General features: G+C 45.0%; 1 protein-coding gene across 7 annotated transcripts in view; it reads left to right on the top strand.

The window, feature by feature from the left end:
• Positions 1 to 22,592, top strand: part of ZFYVE26 (zinc finger FYVE-type containing 26) — a 62,402-nt gene that overhangs the window by 13,025 nt on the left and 26,785 nt on the right. For 5 of the 7 annotated variants that reach the window (XM_033431555.2, XM_033431502.2, XM_049705515.1 and 2 more), the window contains 17 exons: positions 707 to 910; positions 1,919 to 2,536; positions 3,001 to 3,135; positions 5,401 to 5,469; positions 6,086 to 6,237; positions 8,337 to 8,538; positions 9,479 to 9,742; positions 11,579 to 11,698; positions 11,793 to 11,957; positions 12,514 to 12,732; positions 13,560 to 13,662; positions 14,459 to 15,204; positions 16,096 to 16,292; positions 18,467 to 18,571; positions 20,108 to 20,230; positions 20,619 to 20,795; positions 22,105 to 22,351. In XM_033431555.2, the coding sequence (XP_033287446.1) occupies positions 707 to 910; positions 1,919 to 2,536; positions 3,001 to 3,135; positions 5,401 to 5,469; positions 6,086 to 6,237; positions 8,337 to 8,538; positions 9,479 to 9,742; positions 11,579 to 11,698; positions 11,793 to 11,957; positions 12,514 to 12,732; positions 13,560 to 13,662; positions 14,459 to 15,204; positions 16,096 to 16,292; positions 18,467 to 18,571; positions 20,108 to 20,230; positions 20,619 to 20,795; positions 22,105 to 22,351 (3,846 nt within the window). The remainder of the gene's footprint in view (positions 1 to 706; positions 911 to 1,918; positions 2,537 to 3,000; positions 3,136 to 5,400; positions 5,470 to 6,085; positions 6,238 to 8,336; positions 8,539 to 9,478; positions 9,743 to 11,578; positions 11,699 to 11,792; positions 11,958 to 12,513; positions 12,733 to 13,559; positions 13,663 to 14,458; positions 15,205 to 16,095; positions 16,293 to 18,466; positions 18,572 to 20,107; positions 20,231 to 20,618; positions 20,796 to 22,104; positions 22,352 to 22,592) is intronic. The other 2 variants (XM_033431626.2, XM_033431477.2) reach the window with 1 other exon arrangement.

The raw sequence follows: 22,592 nt of genomic DNA, 5'->3' as shown, positions 1-22,592 counted from the left end.
ACATTTTAAGCCTGCCTCTTGGGTAATGTGGCATTCGAAAGGTAGACCAAACATGTACTTCAAGTTTTATTTTTTTAAAAAAGGAAAAGCAAGTATTTTAAGAAATGTAAGGGAAAGATTTGTTAAATAGCTATGAGGCCTATGTTGAACAGACATGTAGAGGGGAGGTTGGTGGGGAAAAGGAAACCGAGAGACTGAAAGTTGTTGAATAGAAAAAAAGGCCTGGAAGGGACACACATCACACTGCCAGAAAGGAGAGAGGGTGAGAACACCTAGGGGACTAGCAGTGTGGCATCTCTTTGCTTCAGCCATACATGCAGCCCCTGCCTGAAAGAAGCATCTCTGGGACTTCCCTGGTGGCGCAGTGGTTAAGAATCTGCCTGCCAATGCAGGGGACAGGGGTTCGAGCCCTGGTCCGGGAAGATCACACATGCCGCGGAGCAACTAAGCCCGTGCACCACAACTACTGAGCCTGCGCTCTAAAGCCCGCGAGCCACAACTACTGAGCCTAGAGCCCATGCTCCACAACAAGAGAATCCACCGCAATGAGAAGCCCGTGCATTGCGACAAGGAGTGGCCCCCATTCACAGCAACTAGAGGAAGCCTGCGCACAGAAACAAAGACCCAATGCAGCCAAAAATAAAATAAATTTAAAAAAAAAAAAGAAGCATCTCTGAAGTTCTGCCTGTTTCTCTCTATAATTCAGATCCAACTGACGCCACGGTCCCTGCGCACCTGAGCCGGTGTCAGAACCTGACACTCTACCGGAGCTTCTGTGCCATGAAGTATGCCATCTATGCCCTCTGTGTGAACTCACACCGGCGCTCCCAGTGCCAGGAATGCAAAGACAGTCCCTCTGAGGACCTGGCCGTGGCTGCAGAACCAGTGAACGATTCTCTCTCCTCCGCAGGTGCAGCGCCGCCCCCACCCCTTCCCTGGCGGGAGCTGGGAACAACCTGTCCCAGCAGGTTCTTTGCGTGGGAACCCTTTGCCACCAGGGCTGGGAGGTGGCCTTGGTTTTATTATGCCCACGAATAATTTTTCAGCCTCTGTGAATCAAAGGGACATGGAGAAAGCAAGTGATCTGCATAAGTTCTAACAGAGCCTGAGCACCTAGTACAGTGTTTTCCAAATGCTTCTTTTTTTTACTCCAGTCCACAGTAGATAGCATTTCACATCACTCCAGTTTGCACCTAGGTATATAATTTGTGCTTTCATGTGTATGTGTATATGTGTGTATGTGATGCGTAAACTGAAATAAGTTTTAAGAAACATTACTTACCCTTCCAAACAGAGCACACTCCTGATTATTTTTCTGCTTTATTTCGTTTTTTCAAATGCAGCCGTCCAAGTCAGTGTCAGAGGTCACAGCCTACAGTTTGAAAGAACCTTCTGTCCTATTAGCTCTCATTTTTCTTAAAAACTTATAACTCCTTACCTTGCTTTCTGTAACTGGTGGTCAAGTATCTCTCCCTTGCAGCTTTGGAATAGACCTTCTTCTCTGAGCATGGTCATTTTAAGAGATCTGGGTAGGCTGTGATCACCTGTAGTAAAACAATGAGTGCAAACAGGAATTGAGGAATAAGGAGTCTCCAGGCTGCCTTCATTCTAGGAACTGAAATATGGAGTGCTTCTCAGAGATAAGGAGTAATGTAATTTTAAAAAGCAGAAACAAAATAATGAGTGTTCACTGAACTGTACTTTTAGTTAAGGGAGCAAAATCTTTCTACAAATCATGAAAAGACATGGCTCAATAGCCTCTTAGTCTTCTGACTGTAACCACGGTTCCCTAAGTCACTACAAAGAAAGAAATGAGTTAAACTTGGGAGAATGTTTCAGTCTGGCAAGTACTGTTTCTAATGTTTGCATTTTCTCTCTTCTCTTTCTCTGGCCTCTTCTTTTATACATGCTTCTTCAGGTGCTTCAGATCTCTTTTCAACGTACCTGGCCAGGTGTCAACAGTATCTTTGCAGTATTCCTGACTCTCTGTGCCTGGAACTTCTAGAAAACATCTTCTCATTGCTCCTTATCACCTCTGCTGATCTTCACCCAGAGCCTCACCTGCCCGAGGACTACGCTAAGGATGATGACGCTGAGGGGAAGGGCCCATTGGGTTTGAGGTCCCCGTCAGAGAGCCCTCAGCACATAGCACAGCCTGAGAGGAGGTCAGAACAGGGTTCCCTGGGGGCCTCCAGGAGCCTGGCCTCCACAGTTCCAAGCTCTCTGAAGGCAGAGCCAAAAGACAGTTGCCCAGAGCCTCACAGGCACAGCTTTTTGGACCTAAAGCACTTTACTAGCGGCATCAGTGGGTTCCTGGCTGATGAATATGTAATAGGGGCCTTCCTCAGGCTGCTCCAGGAGCAGCTGGATGAGCTAAGCAGCCGCAGCTCCCCCGAGAAGCCAAAGCTGCTTGAAGGCCAGAGTGGCTTGGGCAGCAGCAGCAGAGACGGACTGCAGAGCCGCCTGCACCAGTTCTCCAAGGTTCTCTCTGAGGCCCAGTGGAGGTACAAGGTGGTGACCAGCAACCAGGGCTCAGGTGAGAGGAGGTAACAGAAAGGGAGGAGGGAGAAAAGTCTCGGGAATGTGGGACAGCTAGGAGTGCATGGAGGCACACTAGTTCAGGGCATTATCACCATGGCCACTTGTGTCAGAACTCTGGGGTGCCGCTCAGTGTCGCACAGGCCAGTCCAGATCTTCCCCTACCTGTTACCCCAGGAGGTGGGTCAAATCAAAACTGATCACTTTCAGAAGGGGGAGGGGCAACATAGGAGTAGGGGAGTAAGAGGTACAAACTATTAGATATAAAATAAGCTACAAGGGTATATTGTACAACACAGTGAGTACAGCCAATATTTTATAACTATAAATGGAGTATAGCCTTTAAGAATTGTGAATCACAATTTGTACACCTGTAACATATAATATTGTACAGCAACAATACTTGAATTGAAAAAAAAATGGATCACCCTCCCGTATGACCCACTGGGTTTGCTGTTTCAGAGGAGCAACCCTCCCGAAGATACCGGCCCATCGCCACATGGCACCCCAGTCTCCGCCGAGGTCGTCGGACAAGAAGGAGCCGGGCAGGTAATCTGAAGAACTCTCTCCATGCCTCCTTCCCACAAGCGGCAAATGGTATAGTGCCACTTGTCTAATATTCTTCAAGATAAAGCAGTTCGTAAAGTACCTTAACACTAATGATAAAGATAAGATCTTAAAGTATCTTAAAGCAATTCTTTAAGATGAGGTACAAACAAAAGTGATCTAAGATTATCCTAATCCCACTCCCCCAAAGTAACCCTTGCTAATAGTTTTCTTCCAAAAATTCTCCATGAAATACAAGCATGTGTATCATCTTAGATATACAGATGCATCATACTACATAGAGAGAACTGCAACTTTCTTTTTTCATTTATATCCTCTTACATATGCAAACATATCATACTCTATATTGAGAACTCACTTCACTTATTTTAAAGGCTGCTTAGTAGTCCATTGTCATATGTACCCTTTTGTGGGCATTTAAATTGTTTCCAGTTTTTTACTATTATAAATAATGCTACAGTAAACGACCTTGTACGTATGTCTGTGCATACTTGTGTGAGTATATCTATAGGATAAGTCCCTAGCAGTATAATATAGAAGGTCAAAGTATATTTGGGTATAAATACAGATATAACAAATTGCCCCCCAAAAAAGGTGGGCCAAATTTACATTCCCACCACCTGTATGTAAGTGCCTATTTGCATATACATTCAACAAAAATGAGTAGTATCACATTTCTTTTTAGTCTTTGCCAATATGATTAATATAGTAATGGTGTGTCATTGTTTTAATACTAATTTTTAGTTTGAGATTGAATGTCTTTTATTGGCCATTTATATTTTTCAGTCTAAGGTACATATTTTCTGTTGGGTTTGTCTTTCTTGTTGAATTGTAAGAAGCTCTTTATACCTTAAGAAAAATATTCTGTCATTTTGTGCTACAAGTTTTGCTCCATTTTGTATTTTGACTTGATTATGAGTTTTTCTAAAGGAGTTTAACACAGAAGCATTATACAGAAGTATTAAATTTTTAGATAATCAAATTTCCATTATGGTTTTTGGTAGTTTTAAAATAATTAACAGGGAGTTCATAAAGAGTTTCCTGTGTGCTAAAAAAAATACTAGGTATCTTGAGGGAGGTGAATGAGGCATAAACCAGGACTTTGCCTTCAAGGAATTTATAATTTACCTGCATAGACAGTATACATGAAAAACTTAAACTGCCTGGAGGCACGGCCTGAAAACAGAAGAGATCTCATGGACGGGGAGGTCAGTGTAGTCTACAAAGGCAGAGAAACAGGTTTTCTGAAAGAGTTGACTTTTGAATCAAGCTCAGAAGAATGAGTAGGCTTTAGCTAAGTGGCAACAAGAGACATGAACATGCTGGCTGGGGTGGAGACTACCATGAGAGAAACATGGAAAACGTAAAGGCTGAGCCCCTTAAGTTGCTCAGTTAATTGGTTTGAGTCAGTTTGCATCCACCTGACCCATCCCGCCCAGAAGGCACAATCCATCTTCTCTTTTCCTACAGCTGTAGGAAAGCAGGTGTTGAGAAGAAGATGCTTTTTCTCCAGGACTTTCAATATCATGGTCTTTTTTTTTTAATAAATTTATTTATTTATTTGGCTGTGTTGGGTCTTTGTTGCTGCACGTGGGCTTTCTCTAGTTGCAGCGAGCAGGAGCTACTCTTCTTTGCGGTGTGCGAGCTTCTCTAGTTGTGACTCAGTAGTTGTGGCTCGTGGGCTCTACAGCGCAGGCTCAGTAGTTGTGGCGCGCGGGCTTAGTTGCTCCGCGGCATGTGGGATCTTCCCAGACCAGGGATCGAACCCGTGTCCCCTGCATTGGCAGGCGGATTCTTAACCACTGTGCCACCAGGGAAGTCCCAATATCATGGTGTTTGATCAGCCTGGCCTTGTACTTTGGTTCCCTACTTTTTCAACTATGAGGACAACTTTTTCTATGTCAGAAAATTTTGTGACCCTCTTTGGCACCGTACTGGTTCCATGTCATAATAGTTGTGCTTTGATTTTTTTTTCAGACTATTGACAGTGCTTAGTGAGCAATGGGGGTCGCTGACCCCTAGAAGTAACTTGAAAGCTCCTGGGGCTCTGAGACCCAGAGACTGGAAACCACTGATATAAGCTACTATCCAAATGAGCACTGGGACCATATTAAGCCCACCCCTGTACCTTTGGTCTGTAGGAATTTGCATTTTACTGTAGAAGGAACCACTGGTATAGTAGCTACCCATTATCTTCTCACTCTACCCAGATCTCAGCTTTTAAGCCAACTTCTCACTTTCTACACTGTAAGGCACTGATGGTTGATTTTCTCTCTTTCCTCCTAATACCTCTAGATGGCCGGGACAGAGGTTCCAACCCATCCCTGGAAAGTACAAGTAGTGAGCTGAGCACAAGTACTTCAGGTATGGGGGGGTCCCAACCAGTTGCCAACTTCCAGCAGCTTTGCCCTCATAAAGAGTTGCCATACACCACGGTGTGAAAACCTGGACCGAGCAGTTCATGCTTATGTTCAGTGGGGAAAGGGCTATTTCACTATCAGCTGAGTTACCCATCAGTAGAGAGAAACAGAGGTAAATACCCAAGGAAGGTTGTTGGTACATAAGTCTTATATTCAAAGATGATAACATATTAACAGATACACACTACCATATATAAAATAGACAAACAACAAGGATTTACTGTATAGCACAGGGAACTATATTCAATTTCTTATAATAACCAATAATGGAAAAGATTTTTTAAAAAGAATGTACATAAATATATATATATAACTGAATCACTTTGCTGTACACCTGAAACTAACACAATATTGTAAGTCAACTATACTTCAATTTAAAAAAAAAGAAAGAAAAAGATGATAGCATAGGTATGCGCTTCATTTGAGGAAAATTCAAGGTCCGTTTACAGACCTTTTAGAGAAGGACTTTGAGAAGATAGGAGTTTGGCAGCAGGTGACAGAATAGTTTTTCCTCAATTTCTATCCCTTCCTTGGACCCCCACGTTCTTGTGTCCTGACAGAGGGAAGTCTGAGCACTGCATCTGGGAAGAATGAGCTAGATGGCCGGTTGCAGCCTCAACCTCAAAGTTCACTCATCCGCATGATGTTCTCCCCACCTGAGTCACTGCTGGCATCCTGCATCCTCCGGGGGAACTTCGCAGAAGCCCATCAGGTGAGGCGGGTACTTGTGCAGCAGGTGTTAGGAGCCTAGGCTCTACTTTGTCACAGTAAAGAACGCTAAGGTAGCCCTTTGCTGTCTGGGACCCACGGGGCATCAGGTAAAGCCGGACGCTTGTGCAAGCAGAGCCAGTCGGGTGCACCTGAGGGGCCACGTGTAGCAGAAGCAGGAGGGAGTTTCCATGTGTGGAGCCTGATCTTGAGCATTGTGGATTTCAAGATCCAGAAGGAGGAGATTTAAGCCGTTGAATCATCTGTTTGTATAAACAGTTTTTTTTAACAGTTTTTTAACCAGAAAAAACTTTTAAAACAGTTTTTTAACAAGATAAAAGAAAACATTCGGCCACAGTCAAAACGTTGAAATATTTTTGTTTCTTGTAGTCCTTTTCTGAACACATATGTGGTTTTACATAGGTAGAAATCACTATGCAAACAATTTTTAATAATAAATAGAATGCCAGTTTAATATACAGGAAGTGTAGGGAGCTAGCAAATTAGAATGTTGTGTAGGGAAAAGTGCAGGGAGTCGAAACCAGAAAGACTCTACTCCCTCTGAGCTTTGACGTCCTCATCTGAAACTTGGAGTTAAATATAATACCTGCTTGTGCTACCTCTTAGAATGTTAAGCGGATTATGTGCAAGCTGTGAGAAATACAAGAATCCTCTGCTATTGCTTAAATTTAAAAGCATAAAAGCCCACTCTTCTAGTTTTTAAAACTCTCTTGATATATTTATGACGCTTGCACTGGTCCCTTAATACATAGGTCAGAATTTTTCTTTCATGTGAGTTTACTTGTTGAGGAGTAAATCATCGAAACATCTAGGTGATTGGATAATTTTTACTTAACTTCCTCTGACACATTTTAAATCCTGTACTTTAATGATAATGATAATTCTATCCCTCTGGGAAGGATAGGACCCTCGCCAGCCTTTCTGACACCCAAACCAAGAGGAAGTCAGTTGTGAGCCCTCTGATGCTTTACTGCTAAATGTCCTCACTTCCTCTTCCTTTCCTGGGGCTTTGATCTTTTCTTTTTTTCATTTTTCTTTTTTAATAAACGGTTTTATTTTTAAACCTGGTTACAGAGCAAGTTGTGCATATTTATAAGAAAATACCAAAAAGTATTAACCAGAAAATAAAATTATTATTATTTTTTTTTTTTTTTGTGGTACACGGGCCTCTCCCGTTGCGGAGCACAGGCTCCGGACGCGCAGGCTCAGTGGCCATGGCTCACGGGCCCAGCCGCTCTGCGGCATGTGGGATCTTCCCAGACCGGGGCACGAACCCGTGTCCCCTGCATTGGCAGGCGGACTCTAAACCACTACGCCACCAGGGAAGCCCTAAAATTACTTTTAACCTATTGTCCAGAACAACCAATACTAAAGATAAAAGCATATTTTTGCCAATGTTTTTCCAAGATGTATGTGACTTTTATATAGAGCCAAGATCATTTTGAATCTAAAACTTAGTGCCTTTTTTACATTATAATATAAGCATTTGCCTAGTAACTGATTTTAGTGACCTTATGATAGTCTGATCTAGTAGCTGCATTTGACCATTCCCTGTTAACTCACATTTATTTTCAACCTGGTAATAGTTGTAGTGAATAGTGTCAAGATTATCACCTTTATACATTGACTTTTGAGTCAAAGAATATAAACATTTTTAAAGCTCTGTAGACTGCCTAATTGCTTTTCAAAAAGGTTGTGACAGTTCATTCCGCCACCACCCCCTGAGGGTTTATTTTTACACTTTGTCATTATGGTAGATGCAAGGTAGTATTAATGTTAAATTCCCTGAATTACTGGGAAGGGAAAACATTTTTTACCTGTGTATTAGTCCTGTGTATTTTCTCTTTGAAATTGTCCACATCTTTTGCCTATTTTCCGCTGGGGCTTTAGTGGCCCCTCTTGCTGACTTTTTACGGGTTATTTCTACATTTGACCTACTCTTTGAGTGTCCAGTGTTCTTCCAGCCCCACAAAGCAGATGTCTTAGGGCCAGAGTCTGATGACGAGCAAGATCTCAGATCTGTAGACACTCTCCACCTCAGTGGGCCTGCCGCAAGCCACACTCCTTCCTCTCCTGTGGCAGGTGGTGTTCACATTCAACCTGAAGTCCTCGCCCAGCTCCGGGGAGCTGCTGTTCATGGAGCGCTACCAGGAGGTCATCCAGGAGCTGGCCCGAGTAGAGCACAAGATCGAAAACCAGAACTCGGACGGGGGTAGTGGCACCATCCGAAGAACAGGCAGCGGCCGCTCAACTCTGCAGGCCATTGGCAGCGCTGCAGCCGCAGGTCCGGCTTCCCTGTTGCCAGGTGGTGAGGGAGCTGCGGGAGGAGGGTGTGGGGGAAAAACCACCCATATCAGAGGCTCATCATGAAGGTGAGCAGAAACCTAGAGAAGGACGGTTGCCTTGAAGAACAGCAGTCCTGACACCTCCAGAGTCATTTTCTAGCTGTGCCTAACCTCGCCGACCACAGTGGTCACTTACCTGCCCCACGAGCTCCTCCATTAAGCTTGTCCCACGTGACTTACACTGAAGAGTGTGAATGCAGTTTCCACCATGTGTTTTGATGGCCATTAATCTTGGAATTTGGGGAATTGCTTATTTTCTTCCCATGTAATCATTCAGGGATAAAGCATATTATTCTACTTTTCTAGCAAGTGAAGAAGTTGTATCTAACACCTGTGGCCTGGGATTCACAGATGTCAATTCCCACCCTTGGCTGCACTGCAGAAAGGGCTCATCGTTTCATTATTTCTTGAAAGTGGAATCTTGTCCCATATTTTTACATCTCTTGCTGGTCTAGGCTCTATATATCAAGTTACCATCACTTGTTGCTCCTTCTATAAGCTCCCAGAGATTTTCTTTACATCCTTTTTGTTTTTAATATAAATGAGCTCTTCCAACAAGTACTATTTTCTACCTTGCTTTTTTAGTGATGTATCTTAGAGATCTTTTCTGATGAGCACACACAGATCTACCTCATTTCATCCTACTTTTAGATCCCATTTGGATCTAAACTCCACCTTTTTGAGTTTCTCTTGGTCTTTCTTTCCATGCCATTGTTTTGATGCTGTTAAGAGTGGGCTGTAACGGTGGTCTTGATATGCATAGATGGTATACTGTGCAGAAGGACCTCAGACATTTTTTAAATAACTACTTTTCAAAATAAAAGTGCTAGTGAGAGTCATTTTAACCTCTTGCCTCGTATCCCACTGCTGGGTGTCCAGGAATGGTATTTTACTCCATCTCTGATGTGACCGACAAGCTGCTCAGCACCTCGGGAGACCCCATCCCCACCCTCCAGGAGGACTTCTGGATAAGCAGTAGCCCAGTGGAGCCCACTGCCCCCCTGAGAGAGGTTCTGGAAGACCTCAGCCCCCCCGCGATGGCTGCATTTGACCTGGCTTGCTCTCAGTGCCAGCTCTGGAAAACCGGCAAGCAGCTGTTGGAAACTGCTGAACGGCGCCTGAACAGCAGCCTCGAGAGTCGGGGTGAGTGTGCTGCTTTTGCTTGATCCCTTAATTCTCACATGAGGAGATGAGGTTCTGAGATGCTTAATAATCATGCAAGAAGAAAGTTATCGGGGAAGGAGGGACGGGGAGAAAGGATTATTAGTTCATTTCCTCATGTCCGGTCTGGCAACTTAAATATAGTTTACTGAGAGTCTCGCCTTCTGAACAGATATAACAAATTCCAGTCATTTGGGGAAATTCTCTTCTGGTTTATAGATAAATTCAAGGAAGAAATATACATTCAAAAATGGTACCAATGGAATTTGTGCCCTTAAACTGCATACCTCCTCCAGAGTGAATCCCACTTAACCTAAAACCTGAGTCTCAAGCTTGTAAACCAGGTGTAAGGGAAAATTTAGTGGATCACAGTTGGAGGGAGGATAGTACCTTGAGGTTAATAATATCCCAGAATGTGTACATGGAATTCTTGGAGGAATGAAGGTAGAGGAATGTGAAGAAAGAATTAGGCAAAGTTCCACTCCCCACCCATCCTTGATACACACACCCAGCATTGGAAGGACTGACCAGGGAGAGAGAAAGAAACATGTTCTCTCTGAGTAATATGGAGGGAGGAATGGTGAATAGATATGATATGAATAGCCTCCCTTAGGTTCAGTGATTCGATGGGTGAACTCACAGAACTCAGCATATGGTCATACTCATGGCTACGAATTATTTCATCAAAAGGACACAAAGCAAAATTAGCAAAGGGGAAAGGTTCATGGGGTAAAGTCTGGAGGAAATCAGACACAAGCTTCCAAGAGTCCTCTCCCACTGGAGTCACACGGGATGTGCTTAACTCCTCCAGCAATGAGTTGTGACAACAAACAAGTGTGAAGTGTTGTCTGCTGTAAGCTCATTAGTGAGCCAGTGCCCAAGGTTTTTATTGGGAGCTGGTGACAGAGGGACCCTCTGCCCAGCATGTACCAAAATTCCAGGCTCTCAGGAGGAAGGCAGGTGTTCAGCATAAACCACATTGTACAAACAGTTTAGGCACAATCAGTCGCTCTCATCATTTAGAGAAAGTTTTATATCAGTGTAGGAAACCGTTTACCAGTCAAGTTCACAGACACCAACCAGGGACCAACCTTGCAAGCAGCCCTTTCTAAGGATAGCAGTCTCAGGCCTGCTGTGATAACTCTATTCTGCACACCCTTCCAAATCACTTCTGAGCTGTTGATTTAAAAGTCCTTTAACATTGACATAGTCCTTCTAGGAAAGTATGCCGTGGCATACACAATGCTGTTTTTATCGAACAATTTCCCTCTCCCTCATCTAGTACTTATATTCTAAAATGAATGTAAATATTATCCAAGCTATTAATAATATTCAAGCTGACTGGTTTCATGCCAATCAATCAGGAATTAACTTAGTACCTACTGCATTTCCAGATTATCCCAAGTATGTGGGAGTACAGGAGAGGTATGAGGAATAATCTCTGTCCACAAAGTTATTTATAGTCTAGTCAGGGTGTCAAGATACAGATAAGATCCCAGCTCAAGTTCTCAGCTGAAGGAAGTACCAAGGCACATGCACAGGAAGTGCCTGATCGGCTTGGGATAGCGATTCCCTAGGAATGCCAGAGCTTCTGGGTCTGCTGCTGTGGACAGCTGAGGCATCTTGCCAGAGGTAACCCTGGAACAGTGGACATGGAATAAGCCCAGTATGCTGGTTGTCATGAAAAATGGCACAGCGTATGTTTCTTCCTCAATATTGGAGAAGATAAAACTTCACAAGTAAATACAGGACTGAGTGTCAATCTCTGAAAGTACCTTATTTTTTTCTGCATTCCTTCTCGATTCATCCTGTTTCCAGGTCGCCGGCTAGACCACGTATTCCTCAGTGCTGATGGCATTCGAGGTTTTCCAAGCGTTCTTCAGCAGATCAGTAAGATTCTCAATTACCCACTTCTGTCAGCCGGACAAATCAAACCAGGTGAGCTGCTTTACTACCCCTTTTTAACCTCCCAGCCTCGGAACGTGAGGTCAGCATCAGACCTCACTTTTTCTTTCTCATTTGCTCTCCGTAGAGAGTGTAGAGGAAAAGGGGGGAGGTCCCCCACGGTGCAGCATTGCTGAGCTGCTTCAGATGTGTTGGCCCAGCCTCACCGAGGACTGTGTCGCTAGCCACGCTACCCTCTCCCAGCAGCTGGAGCAGATCCTTCAGTCACTGAGAGAAGCACTACAGCTGCCAGGTACAGGCCCGACTGCATGGAAGCAGATGAGGTTGAAATGGGGAGAGGACACAGTGGAACGGTAAAGAGTACTTTGGAGCAGAGGCTGAGGACTCAGAAGTGGGCCCTACCAGCCCTCTAGTTAACCAGGGCCTGTCTCGTAACTAATTCCACCTGTTTCCCCACCTCCTAAGTGAAGGGCTGCTTAGCACTTCATTAGCTGGAACATTTTTCTCATTCCTTATGACAGATATACCCAGAAGGGACTCCGTAAACATTGATTAACCCGTCCACAAAAGAGTGCTGTGAGCTTCACAGAGCTGTTCCACCCGAGACATGGGTGAAAATGGAACTCTCCACCCTGATTTCTCCAGACTCAAAGCTCTTCCTGGCTGAGAATCACTTGTATAAGCAACCAACTTAGGATTTTATAACTGCCTTGTCAGCGTAGTAACCAGGCTATAGGATGTCCCATGCAGTGTACAGAGGCCCAGTTCCCATACTGTTTGGAAACTGACCCAAAGCCAGATGCACAGACTCAACACTACATACTTTCTCCTTTCATAACTCCTCCCAGAGCCCAGGAGTACTCCACTCACCTCCCTGGTGGAGCAGGTGGCCGAGAAAGCTCTGGAGGCAGAGGCCCACCCTGTGTATATCCAGACTCAGCTCCTGCAGAAGAACCTGGGCAAACAGATGCCGGCAGGCGGCAGGCAGACTGACTACATGGGCACCTTCTTCAGGTACTGCAGCACCCTGGCTGCTGTTCTCCTGCGGAGTTTGAGCTCTGAGCCTGGTAAGTAGCAAGAAAGAAAATAGAGTCAGGACTGGCCCACAAGTGTTTAGGGGCAAGGAAGAGGAAGGCGCACACTGAAGAGGTTCTGGGTACGGCGGTAGCCGAGGACCCTACGTGTGAGGTCCTCTGTTATTCACCTCTGTGTTTTATTCACCTTTGTCTCCTTGATGCCTCGTACAATGGTACAGCGCATGAGAGTATTCAATACATTTTGATCGCATTAATGACTCAAAAATACCTCTCCCAGATCTTCGATCTATTGTGGATATGAGGACCCACCAGGGGAATTAAGTCTCTGAGTCGAGTGCCAGATTCTTACTCAAGTCCACAGAGCGAGTATTACCTACACTTCAGTCATATTGAAGGGAGCAGTCTGGGCTGTCTGTGGCTAGGCCTGCTCACTGAAGTCTGTCTGTTGTTGGAAGTCTTTAGAACAGTGGTAAGGCGTAGATAAACCTGTGGTCAGCATCATGTCAGGAATACCTTTTACCTGGAAAAATATCAACAGAAGGGCTTTCCATGTAGTTTTGACACTACTTTTTTTTTTTAACATGTTTATTGGGGTATAATTGCTTTACAATGGTGTGTTAGTTTCTGCTTTATAACAAAGTGAATCAGTTATACATATACATATGTTCCCTTATGTCTTCCCTCTTGCGTCTCCCTCCCTCCCTCCCTCCCTCCCTCCCTCCCTATCCCACCCCTCCAGGCTGTCACAAAGCACCAAGCCAATATCCCTGTGGACACTACTTTTTTATTGATTCTGGAAAACAGCGTTCTGAATGTTGCAATCAGTGGTGCAAAGATCACTTTCTTTACTTTTGCAGATCACGTGGAGGTCAAGGTGGGAAACCCCTTTGTTCTCCTGCAACAGAGCTCTTCCCAACTGGTGTCACACCTCCTGCTTGAGCGACAAGTTCCCCCAGAGAGGTAGGAGCCAGGCCTGGGCCTTCCTAATTGTTCATCAAGGAAACCAAGGGCTCAGTGGGGCTGTGTTTGAGTTCAATACAGGAAGTTGAGATTTCTTCCAGACTTTTCCCTTAATTTGCATTTACTCTTATACAAGCTACATTAAAATTCAGTGTACCTCGTTTCTTTCTCTCTCTCCACCTCTAATGTTTATATTGCAAGTATAAAATTAAGGGGACTCTTCACTTATGAGTAGGCAAAAATCCAAAACTTCGATAACACATTAGTTGGCAAGGCTGTAGGAAAACAAGCGTTCTCACAGATTGCCAGCAGGATATAAATTAGTACAGCCCCTGTGGGAAGGCAGTTTGTCCATATCCACTAAAATGACAAACCACATTTTTGACCTAACAGTCCACCTTGGGGAATTTATCCTTTGTTATAAGTATGAAAAATGCTGTATGTACCAAGTCATTTTATTACAGCTTTGTACGGCATAGCCATTGTCCGCTAATAGGAGACTAGTTAAATTCAGTTTCTTCCACATAATGGAATGCTATGTAGCTGTAAAAAAAGAATGAGGGGCCTCTCTGTAGAGGGCTATGGACAGATCTCCCAGATTTGTTATTAAGTAAAAAAGCGAGGGGCAGAGAATTGGGTCCAACAGGCTGCCTTTTGATTTAAAAAGAGAGGGGGTGGGGGGACAATTAGAGAGTCTACATTTACATTTGCTTGTTTACACATAAAGAAATTCTGAGATTGAGTGATGGTGCCCAGGCACTGAGGCCTTACATGCCCTCTGCTTCTCTCCCTCCAGGCTGGCAGCCCTTCTGGCCCGAGAGGGTCTCAGCCTGAGTGTGCCACAGGTCATTGTCAACTGCTGCTGTGAGCCCCTTGCCCTTTGCTCTTCCCGTCAGAGCCAGCAGACATCATCCCTTCTGACCCAGCTGGGCATTCTGACCCAGCTGCATACCTCCCACTGCCTGGAAGACCTCCCACTTTCTACACTGAGCTCCTCAAAACCAACTGAGAATCCCACGCTGGAGAGAAAGGCCCCCTCCTCCCCGAGGGATTCATCAGGCCCAGCCCTCACCTCCTCTGCCTTGGCCTTCCTTAAGTCCCGCTCAAAGCTGCTGGCTACCGTGGCCTGTCTGGGGGCTTCCCAGGGGTCAAAGATCACCAAGCCCGGCTTGTCTTGGAAGGAGCTTCGTGGCCACAGGGAGGTGCCTCTGACTGCAGAGCAGGTAGCCCAGGAGTGTGAGCGCCTCCTGGAACAGTTCCCTATGCTTGAGGCCTCCCTCCTAGCTGCCTGGGAGCCCCTACGAGGGTCCTCCAAGCAGGGGCAGAGTCTGGCAGCGGGTCTCTGCGGCCGGGCCAGTCTCTCTACCGTCCTCCTGGGCCTGCATTCTCCCATAGCCCTGGATGTGCTCACCAAGGCCTTCGAGGAAGCCCTGGTGGCCAGAGATTGGCACCGGGCCCTTCAGCTCACTGAAGTGTACGGGCGAGATGTGGACGACTTGAGCAGCATACAGGATGCGGTCCTGAGCTGTGCTGCGGCAGGTGGTGAGCAGAAAGCCGTGCCTCCCTCCTTCACCAGTGGTAATAGTATTGGGCATTCACTGAGTGGATCACCGCATCTGATGCTCACAGTAACTCTAGAGAAAGGTGCCACCATAATCTCATGAAACTGAGAGGCGAACGAGGCTCAGAGGGTAGGAAACTGCCCAGGATAGTCAGTGGTAGAGCAGAGCTTAGAACCCAACTCCATCGAACTTTAGGACAGGGGCACTCATAACCAGTATTCTCAACCCTGCATGGCAGAATCGTTGTGAAGTTCTATAAACTACAAATATCAGAGCCCCGTTTACAGAAGCCCATGATAGGGTTCAGGCAAGTGTTTGTGTTTGCTTTAAAGTAGGGGTCAAGAAGGTTTTTCTGTAAAGGGCTTTGTAGGCTGTACAGGCTCGGTTGCAACTACTTGGCTCTGCCGTCATAGCATGAAAACAGCCATAGACAATACATAAACGAGTGAGCGTGGCTGTATTCTAATAAAACTTTATTTATAAAAACAGAGTCTGGGCCTGTTTGACAGCTCCCCAGGAGACTTTGATGTGTACCCAGAGTTGAGAGCAATGACCTACAGCTGTCCACTAGGGGGAGCAAGAGCTGGGCGGGCTGTGGGGAGTGGAGAAAATCTTTCCTTTTTCCTCTCATTTCGCCTTTTCTCCCTCTCTTCAGAAAGTCCCGTGACTATGATTACATTTGCATAAAGAGAAACAGGGTATAGTATTTCTCCTATAGTGTTCCAAGTGTAAAAACTAATTCAGGTCAGAAGGATCTTCAGGATCCTCCAAGCTTCCGTTTTGTGAAACTGAACAAAGCCCTTCTCTTAAGAAGTAACCTGGACTCTTGAGCTCCGGCGCCAGCCTTGCTGAGCATCTTTTTGTCTTGTAGTCAAAGAAGGTTGGCAGTACCTGTTTGCTGTGAAGGATGCATCTCTGAGAAGTCGGCTAACACTGCAGTTTGTGGACCGGTGGCCCCTGGAGTCATGCCTGGAGATCCTGGCCTACTGCATTTCAGACACAGATCTCCAAGATGGGCTGGAGTGTGAGCTACAGAGAAAACTAGCAGAGCTGCTGGTGTATCAGAAGGTATAGGATTCGGCATCAAGAGAAAGGAAATAGCCTTCTCACTTTATTACCAACTCCAGCCTATTCTCATGTGATGGTGGATTTTTTTTTTTTTTTTTTTTTTGCGGTACGCGGGCCTCTCACTGTTGTGGCCTCTCCCGTTGCGGAGCACAGGCTCCGGACGCACAGGCTTAGCAGCCATGGTTCACGGGCCCAGCCACTCCGCGGCATGTGGGATCTTCCCGGACCGGGAGCCCGTGTCCCCTGCATCGGCAGGCGGACTCTCAACCACTGCGCCACCAGGGAAGCCCGATGGTGGATTTTAAGAAACAGAAAATCTGGGGCTGGCTTTTGCTCTGTATCTTGCTTCTGCTCTGTATCTGGCTTCCGTTCTTAGGTGAAGAGCGAGGGAGCCACTATCTGTTTCCTATTTTATTTACTCCTATAATTTTAAATATGTACATGTCAGACAAGGATTAAAAATTAATAATAAAATTAACACTAGAATGGTGCTTTACAGTCCACAATGCCTTTTTCATATGTACAGGCACACCTTTTTTTTTTTACTGCATTTTGCTTTATTGCACTTTGCAGATACTATGTTTTTTACAAATTGAAGGTTTGTGGCAACGCTGCATTAAGTAAGTCTCTTGGCACCATTTTTCCAACAGCACTTAACTCATTTCATGTCTACGTGTCACATTTTGATAATTCTCACAGTATTTCAAACTTTTTCATTATTATTATATTTGTTATGGTGATGTGTGATCAGTGAACTCTTTTTTTAACTATTTTTAAAGATTTAGTTATTATTTATTTATTTTTGGCTGCGTTAGGTCTTAGTTGCGGCACGCGGGATCTTTTGTTGCAGCGTGCAGGCTCTTCATTGTGGTGCATGGGCTTCTCTCTAGTGGTAGCGTGCAGGTTTTTTTCTTCTCTAGTTGTGGCACGCAGGCTCCAGAGGGCATGGGCTCTGTAGTTTGCGGCTCGTGGGCTCTAGTTGAGGCGCACGAGCTGAGTAGTTGTGGCATGCAGGCTTAGTTGCCCCGCAGCACGTGGGATCTTAGTTCCCTGACCAGGGATCAAACCCACGTCCCCTGCATTGGAAGGCGGATTCTTTACCACTGGACCACCGGGGAAGTCCCTGTGATCAGTGAACTCTGATGTTGCTATTGCAAAAACATTATAACTAGATGAATGCTCAAATTAATTGCTAAAACTAATTTTTTAGCAATAAAATATTTAATTAAGGCATGTACATTTTTTGTAGGCAATGCTATTGCACAATTTATAGACTACAGTATAATGTAAACATAACTTTATTTGCACTGGGAAACAAAAAAATTCGTGACTCACTTTATTATAATATTCCCTTTATTGTGGTGGTCTGGAACTGAACCCACAGTATCCCCAAGGTATCCTTGTATATGTGAGCTCGCTGTATGTTTTATGTATATTGTGTCTTGTTGTTCAAGAGTTTTTATAGAATTGAATCTCCTATGTCTTTTTTAAAGATTGTTTTAAACTTCAGCTAAATTTCAAGAGCCATTTTGAAAGGGATGCATGAGAGTGACAGTTTCACAGTGAAAACGTTTTGGATATATGTGTCATATTCAAGATCAAGAGGCTCAGGAAGACAGATTTCGATGGTACAGCTACCTAACAAGTATACATATATGCTAATTTTTCCATGTGTGCTTGGAACTGAACAGAGCCCAGAGCCCAACCAGGGAAAGTGAAAGTGGCAGGTGAAAAAGATTTTCTTTCCACTCTTCCATAGCACTTTTCATGCAGAGCTAAAATGCTGCATGAAAGGTGATCCCACAGAGCATTCAGGACAGAAGAATAACCTCTCTAGAGTTCTGAGCTGGAGGGGCAGGGGACAAGTGACTCCAGAAGACCGAACAAGCTGCAAAGCACAGAAGCCTCTGAGGATTGTCCTCCAAGTGAAAGGCCCCAATCTTGGCCCCCCCACTCAGCCTTTGCTCCCTGATTATACTTGCTGGATAGGTTCTCTCACCTCTCCAAACACTCTTTGTCCCATTCGTTCTAATCCCTCCTCTGTCCTGGCAAGTTCTGACAGCCTGACTTTGGGACAGACACCTGGGGATGGCCCATCCCTGGAAACTCCAATGACTTATTCCTGAGCAGAGTAATTGCAGTGTGGTTTGATAGCTTTTTCTGTCTTTCCTTAGATTCTAGGTTTGCAGGCTACCCCCGTGTGGTGTGACTGGCAGACCCTGAGGAACTGTTGTGTCGAGGACCCATCAACTGTCATGAATGTGATTCTAGAAGCCAAGGTACCATTTTCCTGGGTACTATTCCCCTTCCTCCTCTTTCCAGAGTTGCTGTTCCTTAGCTGGTTATGTAGACCTCTTTCCACGTATCAAGGTTCACATTTTTTTCTATAACTACACAACACTTTTTTTTTTCTCTTTTGTGTGTGTGAAATTTACCAACATACCTAGAAGAATAGAGGATAATAGAGTTGACACTTTTGTACTATCACCCTTGTTTTCATTCACAAGATTTCCTACACTGTTTACACTAGGTACAGAATGTGTACCTAGCACTGGAATGGCTGGAGCATGAGGCACAAGCATCCTCACCTTTTCTAAGATGTTACAACATTGCTCTTCAGATCCGTCGTCCTGTCCCTGTTATTCTCCCACTCACAGTTCCTGTTGTTCCGTCTTCTTAGCAACTTTGGCATTGTCCAGCTTTTCACTTTTTTGCCAATAAGATGGTATGTCATTATGGTGTTAATTTACATTTCCATGATTACTAATGACCTTGATTATCTTTTCATGTGTGTATTGGACATTTGAGTGCCAAGGAGACTTTTTTTTACCCTTTAGGGAGCTGATATACCATAGTTCAAAATGAGGTGTATTTATTCAGATGTTCATTCATCCGGGAAACCTTTACTGTCTGTTATTTACCACTGCGCTAGATGGTGTTGAAACAAAGATAATTAAGCTTAGTCCTTGCCCTTGTGCAGCTCACATTTTGGGAAAGGAGGGAGCAGGGCGGGGCGATGCGAGACACATCCCTGGGCGATTGCGATATACCAAGTGACCGAAGTAATCCCAGACTAAGGTGGGGCACAGCCAGGTGCCTAAGACAGCCCAAGAAACAAGGAAGCATCCTGAAGAAGGTGGCCCCAGGCAGAGTTGTGGGGAGGGCCTTCCAGATGCCATCATATTAGAACACATGGACAAAGCTCTGGGAAGCTTTAATCCAGAGTTCACAAATTTGGTGTTGGAAGGGGGAGTAACAAGGGGTGATATCAATGGAATCCAACCCCAACATGTTTGTTTGGCCCATGTAGTATTGCTCTGCAGAATTTTTAGTTTTCGTATTGATTTCGTTGCCAACCTTGTAAAATAGGGAATTTTTTTAATTAAAAAAGTTTTTTTGGCATTTTTAAAAGTCTGGCACCACTGGGCCTGCACATTCATATGGCAACAGTCAGAGCTGAGCAGGCACTGTCTCCTTTGGACAGTCTTTTCGGTCTTCCCCACTTCCTTAGTATCTTCCCAGGGCTGACACCGAGTGTCAGTAGCTATATGTCATCTGTTTCTTTATTATAGTAGAGCTAAAAGAAAAAGGACATCCTGAACAGTCAGCCTACTTGGATCATTTTCATAACTTACCTTGCCACTCTAGTCCTTTATGATCCCACTTTAGTCCCACAGTGAAGTTCCCATCAGCGCTTCCCAAACTTTCCTGGGGCTTTAGCAGACTCAAGACTCCTGAGAAAAATCAGGCAAGAGCTGGATGAGTGACAAGGCCAGGAATTTAAAGGGATTGAAGGCATGTGTGTTTCCTTCCAGGAGTATGAGCTGTGTGAGGAGTGGGGCTGCCTATACCCCATTCCAAGAGAACATTTAATCAACCTACATCAAAAGCATCTTCTCCACCTTCTAGAAAGAGGCGATCATGAAAAGGCTCTGCAGGTAAGCCTCCAACTCTTCCCAGTTTTGGTAGGGGATGAGAAGGTTAGTCAAATCAGGTGGCTCTGTTCCTGCTGGATCCCATGCAAAGCATTCGCAGTCTCAGATCTGCCCCTCCTTGTCCTTCAGGAGCTGGTTATAGTCACCTTCCCTACAGGTGCCTAGCCCTGCATTAGGTGCCAGACGGGCAGCTGGGTCCAAGACTCTGCTGATCTCTGGTCCTGTCAAAGCCATCATTTGTGAAGCTTTGGGGGTGGTGAAAAAATGAGTGCAGAGAAGGGGCTAATCCTCAGTGACTAAACCTGAAGGTTCTGTTCTCGAACAAAACAAGGCTGTTCTAAGAGTTCTTCTATAGGTCTCACCTTTCTCCTCTACCTTCCTCCTGCAACAGCTCCTGCGAAGAATTCCTGACCTCACCATGTGCCTTGAGGTCACAGAGCAGTCCCTCGACCAGCACTCTAGCTTGGCCACTTCTCACTTCTTGGCCAACTACCTCACCACCCACTTCTATGGAGAACTGACCGCTGACCGACACCGTGAAATCCAAGCACTGTACATGGGATCCAAGGTCAGGAGGAGAAGGGGGTGTTGGGAAAGCATGCCTGAGGGAGGGACTGCTGGCCCATCTCCCACTTCAGAACTTGCCCTTCCAGGCACCTGCCATCCTTGACCTGTGGTATATAAAATCTTGACCCTAACAGCCCACCACATCCCTTAGGACTTACCGTTCTCTTACTGCTCTGCCTCCAAAGTGAATTTTACTGTCCTCTTAAATTCTCTTTATGCTTTCCTGGGCATCTGCTATACCAAGCCTTCTCAATTCGGACCATGAATTAGAATCACCTGGACTTTCTAAAAATAGCAGTAGTTAATCTCCACCCTAGAGTAATTAAAACCGAACCCCTTGGGACAGGGCCTGCCTATCTTCCAGAAGGATTCTGATGCGAGGATTTAAAACTACTGCTTTAAATCCTTAAAACTACTTTGTGCTAAAGGAAAAGGGTTAATTGTCTAGGCAATGAGATAAGTCTTTACCTTTGATGTGTAACCTTGGAGACACTAATAGAAGAAATTATAAGCTAGAAAAAGTAATCCAGTGAAGGAGAGTTTGGGGAGAGATAAGGCCTTCTAACTCTCTAATAATGATTCTGATTGGAAGTCATATATACTGGCCCCCTGAGTGTAGAACTTGCCCCATGAATAGAATGAGTGCTGGGAGAGCCATGAATATGACCACGAGCCTATTGCCAAGAGTTCAACTATGTAAAATGATTCTAAAGAGGATACACCTTTTTTTTTCTTTTTTCTTTTTTTTTTTTTTTTGGATGTACTGTACCTAAATGGAATCTTTGAAAATTGGCAATGAGAAGAGCCAGTGAATGTATTTCAAGCCCAGGAATAACAGCCTCTAGGAGGAATTTAGAGTCATCATTCACCTGTAGAACACTGGAGGTGCCAGGTTCAGTCCACCTTATATTGCTTATTCTAGTAAAGCCTCAAATGGACAGAATGGTGGCTTTAAGGATCAGGCAGGGGTCAACCATGCCTGGTTGGTCTAGGCCAGGGGTCAGGAGACCACCACCTGTGGGCCAAATCCAGTCCTCTGTCTGCTTTTATAAATCAGGTTTTATCAGGTTTTATAAATCAGTAGTTGCCACAAAGACCTTATGGCCTATGGAGCCTAAAATATTTACTATCTAAACCTTTACAGGAAAAGTTTGCCAGCCTTGCTGCCTAAGAGACTCCTAGCCAGTTTCAGTAGCTGGCCAAGTGCCCTTTGGTCCCAGATACCCTTCCCCCTTCCCAGTAAGAATCTTGGCTTTCTTCTGAAATTCGTGTCCTGTTTTCTTCACTCTGTGGCTCTGCCCCACACCCAGGTCCTGCTAACCCTGCCCGAGCAGTACCGGGCCAGCTACTCCCACTTGTCCTCTAACCCCCTGCTCATGCTGGAGCAGCTGCTCATGAACATGAAAGTGGATTGGGCCACCATGGCTGTGCAGACTCTGCATCAGCTGCTGGCTGGCCAGGAGATTGGCTTCACCATGGACGAGGTGGACTCGCTGCTTTCCAGATACGCAGGAAAAGCCCTGGACTTTCTGTACCCTCTGCGGGAGAAACGCTCAGGTAACCGCCAGCATCCTCGATGGGGGTTCTACATGGAGAAGGAAATACCATGCTACATCCTTAGTTACATTTTTCCTCTTTTATAATTTTGAGTTGATTGAGAGTGAAAAGATACACTTCAGGAGAGATAGCTCTTTTATATAGGAGAGATCTCAGTCTTGGAGGAAGTGGCAGGCTAACCGGAATGAAAGGATGGTAGATAACCACCACATGCATAATAATATAAAGCTTCGGGGGAAAA

This window comes from Orcinus orca, chromosome 2 (genome assembly GCF_937001465.1).
Source record: "Orcinus orca chromosome 2, mOrcOrc1.1, whole genome shotgun sequence".
Classification (NCBI taxonomy): Eukaryota; Metazoa; Chordata; class Mammalia; order Artiodactyla; family Delphinidae; genus Orcinus; species Orcinus orca.
The sequence above is the reverse complement of the archived record's forward strand: the minus strand, read 5'-3'. Positions and strand labels throughout refer to the sequence as shown.